Raw genomic sequence first — 7354 nt, forward strand, 5'->3', positions numbered from 1 at the left:
GGGAGCTGTGGGTTCTCTGACTTCCCAGGAAAGCGTTGGGAAAGGTTCTTGAGAAGACAAGAGGCCAGAGGGCTGATGAGGTCAGGGGTGCCTGTGGAGGTAAGGAGGCCGGGACCAGGAAAGGGTGGAACGCCAAGGGGTCCTCAGCCTTGCTCTTGGGAAGCTCTAGAACTCTAGGCAAGGGGAGCCGGCAAGCTTTGAGAGGCAACTTGGCTCCCCCCCAGGCTGAGCCCCTCCTGCAGGCGGGTGCCCTGTTTGTACCAAGATTGCTCAGAGTCCCTGCCCAGCCGCGCCTCTCCTTGACCCTCCTGCCAGCCGCTCCCGTGGACCTCCGCCATACCCCGGGCTGCCCATTGCAGACGCAGTTGTGGGTTGCCACTCTACCAGTCCAGCCTTTCCATCTGACCAAGGACACATCAAGGGCAGGAGCTGTCACTTTCGTTCCCCAGAGCCCAGCACAGTGGCTGGCAAATAGAGGGATCTAGCCAAATGCTCATTGCGCGCATATCAAACGAAGCAAAAATAAGGCCACCCTTAGTTGCTGTCCTGTATGAGGTCTCCTGGGGGTGGGCAGGGAGGGCGATGGAGATGTGGCCACAGTGACCTACGACTAGATCCATCTTTACCAGGCCCTCTGGAGGGGAAAGGGACCGAAGCCTGGGCCCAGCATTCTCAGCTTGCTCTTTGCACATCTGTGTTTGGTCCTGTCTCGGTGTCCACTCTCTGTGACTTCCTGGGACCCGCCAGACTCCTTTCTCTCTCCAGAGAGCTCCGAGACCAGCCTGGGCTGGGCAGGGAGCAGGTGAAAGAAGGAGAAGGCAAAGCAGAAAATCCAGAGGCAGTGGGGGAAGCTGGGAGAGGCTACTGGGGCCTCAGGAGGCGACAGGGATCTTCTGAGGTCTGGGGAGCCCGTCAGTCCCAGGGACTCCCCCTTCCTTGAGGCGGAGGCCCCTGCTGAGCAGCCAGAGCTGGGAGCACCTGTGCAGAAGCAGGGGCCCCAGCGGGAGGACCACGGCCAGCCACGCCAGCCCAGGAGGATCCAGATGGCCGCCAGGCTCGGTACACCGAGACGTAGTGCTTGGAGGGGTCCATGCCTGGCAGGGTGGGGGACTGGGGTGAGTGCCTGGGGTCAGAGGGCACCGCCACCACCCAGGCTCCAAACGGGCCGCACTGCCCAGCACGCCCATGCTCTCCTCCCCAGAGGCCCTGGCTACCGAGGATCAGCAGCGGAGGTGCCCTGGAGAAATGGCTGTGTGTCCAGACCAAATCCGTCTGAGATGCCCCTGAGGATCAGAGCAGCCCCGGACATCCCTTGTCTCCCCCGGAATAACCAGGGCCTCTCTGACCCTCAACAGTTATTCCAGCTGACATCGCCCCCACCCCTTGCTCCCAACCACCCCCCCACCCCGGGTCCTCCACTCCGAGGTGCGTGACCGCCCCGTACCAACGACGTAGTCCCCGAAGCCGATGGTGCTAAGAGTGATGAAGGCGAAGTAGAAGCCCTCGCCGAAGCTCCAGCCCTCCACGTGGCTGAAGATCATGGGCGGGAAGACGAGAAGGACCAGCGTCCCCAGGCCAGGAAGAGGGCCAGGCCCCAGGACCTGCAGCGGCTGAGAGGGAGGGGAGACACTGCTGAGCGGCCTCGGAGCCCCGGGAGGGGAGGTGGGGTCAGGGGACACTCGGGAGCAGGGCCCCCAGCCAGGTCCCTTCTCTGCCCCGCGCGCCTTTGGGGTGGGATTGGACCCACATGGGCGCCGTCTTGGCCAGGCCGGGGAGATACCTGAGCAGAGGGATCGCGTTACTGGTGGAAGGGCTCGGGAGACCCCTGCAGGCTTGGGGGTCGTGCCTGCACAGCCCCCTGGGGTCTCGGGTCTGGAGTGGAGGTCTGTCACTGAACCGTCCCAGAATCCTTTGCACCTCTGCTCTTCCAGCCCGCCTCGGACCTCGCAAGGGGCCGGTCAAGGGGAGCGGGCATTGGGCCGTGCCGGGTGGCGCGGAGCTTGTTTTTGCACACAGGAGAGGGGGTGGGCATTGGTGGGGGGCAGGGAGACGCGCCGCCCGCGCGCCCTCCATGGAAGGATTTGCTGACCGGCTGTCAGCTCCTTTAGGGTGCATGTCAGAGAACCCCGTCGCGCCAGGGTACGCCCTTCTCGGGGAGGCCCACGCCGCCTGGCAGAGGCAGCGGAAGGAAGGCTGGCTGTCTCGGTCCCTGCGGGCTTACCCCGAGAGCAGGCACGCCGCAGAGCTGCTCGTGGGGTGCCTGAGTCCTCGGCCTGCAAGGCGGTTTGGCTTCTCCCTCCGCCCCATCCCATCCTGTCCCGTCTTGTGCAGAGGTCTGTGGCCCCGACGCTGGCGTGCCCGCCTCTGACGCAGTGACCCCCTTGAGGTGCGGCCCACTCCGCCCCAGCCGCGTACCTGGGGGCGCCTGGGCTGGTCCTCCCACCTCTCGAGGGCGGCCAGGTGGGTGCGCAGCCCCGTGCCCAGGTGGTTGAGGAAGATCACGTTGAGCGGGATGCCCACCAGGGCGTAGAAGACGCAGAACACCTGGCCGGCCTCGGTGCTGGGCGCGAGGTTCCCGTACCCTGCCGCGCGAGGAGCGTGCAAACGTGAGGCAGGGGGCGCTCAGAACTTCCTCCCCTCTGCTGGAGCCTGGCCGCGCACCACCTCCCGGGGACGAGGGGGGCTGCCCTGTTCCCGGGCACACTCTCCCTGCCCTCCGCTGGAATGATTTCTGTTTATAAGAATCCAGCTCATCTTAGAAGGCCGGGCTCAGGTGCCACTCCCTCCATGAAGCCCTCCCTGACTGCCACCTCCCTTCTCCCCACTGGTGTGATTTCCCGTCGTGCTTTGTATCTTTCCTGGTTATCTGCATTGCCTACGTTTTAGTGCATTCATCTCATCGCTCTCTATTGGATCCGAAGCCCCTCGAGGGCTGACCTGGGCCCGTCTGCCCCAGGTTTGCTTCCCCCGTCCCCACGCCACCAGCTGCCTGGCCTGCGAGCTGAGCTCACGGCAGGTGCAAGGTTTTGGATTTAATTGAGTGGATGGGGAGACCTGGGGTCGGCAGGGCTCTGGGAGTTTCCTTGGGGAGTGAGGTAGAGTGGGATTTCTGGCTAGGGGGTGCACCCTGGGGACACCCCTTATATCTCCTGCAGCTTTGGTGGACCATTCAGGACACACAGCTGACACCCCCGCATCTCTACCTGAGGGCTTTTTCTGGCCGTAGGAGCATGTGTGCTCCTTGGGGGGCAGGTCCAAAAAGCTGGAGAGTTAGTGCAGGTCAGGGGTCAGCCCTCGTCAGTGAGGGCAGGAGCCAGTACACCCCCCGCTTTCCTGTCCCTCAGTGGGGCTGTTCCGAGCAAGCTCAGGCTCCCTCTCCGGCACCCTCCTCTTTGAGGCACGTTTTGTTGGCATCTCCCCACTGTCCTGCCTGAAAGTCCTGCACTCCTTGCCACAGCACCTGCTTTTGGGGAGCCCAAATCGAGGCAGGGGCTTCGGGGGCCCCCTTCACTACCCCTTTACCTATGGTCGTGACCACTGTGCCTGCAAAGAAGAAGCTGCTGCCGAAGTCCCAGTTGCTGGGGTTGGTGGAGTTGCCTTTGGGGTTCACGCCCTTCACCCAGGCTTCCATGACGACCTGTGTGGGGTGACACAGCAGGGGAGGAAGAGGAAACTAGAGTTACTAGCACTGGTTGTTGGCCAGGCTCTGGGCAGCGTGCTTCCGTGTCATCTCGTTTAATGATACCCTTGGATAGTATTATTTCCATTTCATGGATGAGGAAACTGAGGCTCAGAGTGGCCCAGTGACTTGGCCGAGGTCATTGGACCCCACGTCTGAGCCCCTGGTCAGGGTTCACTGCGGTGTGGGTGGTGGAGGGCCTTGGGCCCTAGGAGGTGGGGGGGAGGGTGCTAAGGGAGCATCTAGGTGGGGGGTGCTGCAAGAGGCCCTGAGGGGGGAGATGCAATGGATTGTAAGAACAACGGGAAGACTTCAGGTTGGAAGCTTCCAGAAGGGCCCCTGGAGCTGTGGAGGTGGGGGGTGGGGGTGGGGGATGCTCGTTGCTGCCCTCTAGTGCGCCCCGGCCCCTGCCAGCAGAGGCTAAGGAAAGGGGGGTGTGTGTGCGGCGCGCTTGGGGCGTGTTGCAGGCGGGTGCCAAGTGGAGGGGTGCCGTGTGGGGCTGTGTGCTCGTGCTTTGGAGGTGTGTGTGGACGGGACCTGACCTTCCGCTGCCCGGGGCCCCCCTCCTGGGGGGTGGGTGAGCCCCCTCCTCCGTCCCTCAGCTGTGCACTGTCTGGGGCAGCCGCACAAACGTGCCCCTTCGCAGGACCCAGAGGCGCGGCCGGCGGAGGCGGTGGGCGGTGGGGGGCTCCTGCCTCGTTCCTCTGGGAACCGTTTCCCGCTGCCGGGCCGGGGTGGGGGTGGGCTGGGCAGGCCGGGGCGCCCCCCCCCCCCCCCCGGGCCTTCTGCTTCTCCTCACTCTGGCAGGAGCTGGCCTCTCGCATGTGGACTTTGGCCTCCCTCTCTTTCCCACACACCCAGACCGGCCAGGGCCGAACATGCCTAACACGGCCCCTCCCTGGAGACCCTCGCCCTCCGCGAGCAGCGCTTGCCCTGTCCTGGTGGCCTCCAGGGCAGACCCCCGCCCCCCACTGCCCACGGAGGACCTTCAAGTCGGCCAGGGCCCTGAGTGGGGCGGGGGGCGGCGAAGGGGTGGCCACAGCGTTTTCCTCTTGAAGAATCCACAGACGGTGGAGGGGGCGTCCTGCTTACTGGCCCCGTGAACCTGGGCAAGGCCTTGCTTCCTCGCGGGGTCACTTTTTGATAACATTCCTAGCTTTCGTCTTGTGATTTTTAATAGTGGTGTGTGTTCTCCCCATAATTTTGCCCCCGCCTTCTTCGGCCTCTTGCCTCGACTTCCCCTGGCAAGTAAGAGCCTCTCCTGAGCCTGAAGAGTCAGGGCCGGGGCTGGCCTGGCTGCCCTGGGGAGGCCCCGGGGGTCCAGCAGAGCCCCCCAGGGAGCCCGGAGGCCTCTTCCCCTTCCTGGGACCCTCCGAGCTGGAGCCAGGCCTGCTCCCTCCTCGGTTTACCCTGTGGCTCCTGGTTTCGCCTCTGACCCGGGCTGACGGAGGAGGTATCACGGGCCCCAGGCCTCTGCCTGCCTGCCCTGCTCAGCCCTGGCCTGCTCCCGTGGCCCTGACCTTGGCAGACGCTGCCTGCTGGGGAGCCGGGAAGCGAAGCCGGAGCCGCAGCCTCGTTTCCTGCAGCCGAGCGGGTGCCTGCCGTTCTGGGAAGGCCCTCTCTGACCGCGCAGCCCTCCTCTTCTAGGCCAGCTGTTTTCATTCTCGAGGGGGTGTGTGTGGGGGGATATCCAGCGTCACCCGGAGGGCTCTTTAACACAGGCGGGGGCCCCCACCCCCGGAGCTTCTGATTCTGTAGATCTGGGGAGGGGGCTGGAGAATTTGCACACTTTGAGAGCTGCTTCTCTGGGTTGTAGCCTTTCGCCAACACTTGTGCTAAATTTAGGTGGTGAAGAACAGGGGCTCCGGAGCCAGAAGGCCTGGGTGCGAGTTCTGTTTCTACCACTAGCTGTGCAACCTCGACCAACATATGTGACCTCTCTGTGCCTCAGTTCCCATCGACAGACTGGAGATAGTTACGAGAAAACACCTGCAAAACGCCGGCCCCGGCGACGGAGCATGCTTGGCCTGAGCTCGTCACGACATCCCGCTGTCTTAGGCATGTTGGAAATGCTCAATAAATGCCAGCTAACATTTTGCTGATTCTGCGTTTGGGTTGTTCCTTTGCAGCGGGGATGCCATTTGCTCGATTTCCTGGTCTCGAATGCATCCACTTTCCCCCGTGGCGCCCGGGGGTGCCCTGGTTTTGATAGAGGGAGGGCTGGGCCAGGAAACCCCAGGACCTGGAGGCCCCAGTGTCTGTGCATTCGGGACCCAGGGAGAGGGGGACCCACTCTGCCACCAGAAGGAGCACCCACGGACCCAGCACCGGCAGAACCCAGCCCCCGCCGGCCCCTGGACTGGGGTCGGCCAGCATGGTGGCTGCTTCTGGCGTTTACCCGTGTCTCCCACCCATGGCCTTCAGAGTCTGCTCAGCACGTGGAATAGAGATGAGGGGGGAGGGCAGAAGGCAGAGTGGCCCTGGAGCTGGCCTAGGGGAACTGCAGAGGTGTGGGAGAAGGAAATCTCGGCAGAGTTGATGGCAACGGCACAATTAACGTTAATGCAGCAAGTGACGGTTTGGAGAATGGTTTTACATCTGCTGTCAAATATCTGCAGCACAGATATGATTATTCTCTTCACCTTATAGATGAGGATATCTGGGCCCAGAGAGGTTAAGTGACTTGTGCAAGGTCACACAATCATCCAGTTATGATCTAGGACTGGGTCCCACCTGATTCCCTGTTCCTACCACAACACACTCTGCTTCTAACAAGGGCTCTGGACCCCTCCGCGAGAACCCTTTTCCTGCCCACCTCCCCATGTCTCTCGGCCCCACTCCCGCATCGGCTGCCCTTCACCTGCACAAACTGCTCCAGGGCGCGCTGGTCCAGGCAGGTGTAGTTCTCCAGGAAGTGCAGCTTCTCAAACTGAAACTGGTCCCTGGACTGCGCCTCGGCCTGCCTCTCCAGCAGCTGGAAGACGGCGGCGCCCAGCAGCAGGTAGCAGACATAGACCAGCAGCAGGGGCAGCGCCCGGCCTCCCCAGCGGCTGCCGAGCCCGGCGCCGGGCATGGCGGGGCAGGACTGCGCCCGGCCGAGGGGCCGGCTGGGGCCGCCAGCCTCCCGCCCTCCTGGCCCCCCTCGCCCCCCTCGCCCAGGTGCCCGCATGCTGGGGAGTCTGTTTGAACAGCGCGGCTCAGCTCGGCTGCACTAAGTGCCACGAGGGCAAACAGGCATGTCAGCCCCCACCCTGGCCCTTTTTTTTTTTTCCTCCCTTTTTTTTTCATGGACAGCAGCCGGTCAGCAGCTTGGACCCTCAAAGACACCTCTGCGGTCCTCCTAGGTCATTGCGTTTCATCTTCCGCCTCCAGGTTGGGTGGGTGTTTCCCGGCCAGAGCGGAGAAGCCCACCTCTCTGCCAGGCCGGATGGCTCCCGTGGCGCCCCCAGCTTCTGCGCTCTAAAGACTTCAAGCCCCCAAGCTTAGCAAGTGGGAAGAAATCAGAATGGGGGTGAGTAAGCCTTCTGCTCAGTCGTCTTGGCTACGAAACGGGGCCAGGAGAATTGACCTGCCTCTGAGGGGAACCCGAGGATGAATCTACTACGTGACGAATCAGGGCAAAGCCAACAGACAGGTGACAGTTCACGCAGCAAAGCCTCAGGGTTGAGGCGCCTA

At 63.2% G+C, this 7354-nt stretch overlaps 1 protein-coding gene across 1 annotated transcript; it reads right to left on the bottom strand.

The window, feature by feature from the left end:
- Positions 1 to 849: 849 nt before the first annotated feature.
- On the bottom strand, positions 850 to 6752 carry KCNK16 (potassium two pore domain channel subfamily K member 16). The gene is given in 7 exon segments (XM_004460286.2): positions 850 to 1033; positions 1036 to 1056; positions 1059 to 1094; positions 1445 to 1610; positions 2416 to 2582; positions 3523 to 3637; positions 6540 to 6752. Coding segments are annotated over 7 exon segments (879 nt in total). The 3' UTR covers positions 850 to 872.
- Between the last annotated feature and the right edge of the window lie 602 nt (positions 6753 to 7354).

The sequence above is a fragment of the Dasypus novemcinctus genome, chromosome 11, assembly GCF_030445035.2.
Source record: "Dasypus novemcinctus isolate mDasNov1 chromosome 11, mDasNov1.1.hap2, whole genome shotgun sequence".
Classification (NCBI taxonomy): Eukaryota; Metazoa; Chordata; class Mammalia; order Cingulata; family Dasypodidae; genus Dasypus; species Dasypus novemcinctus.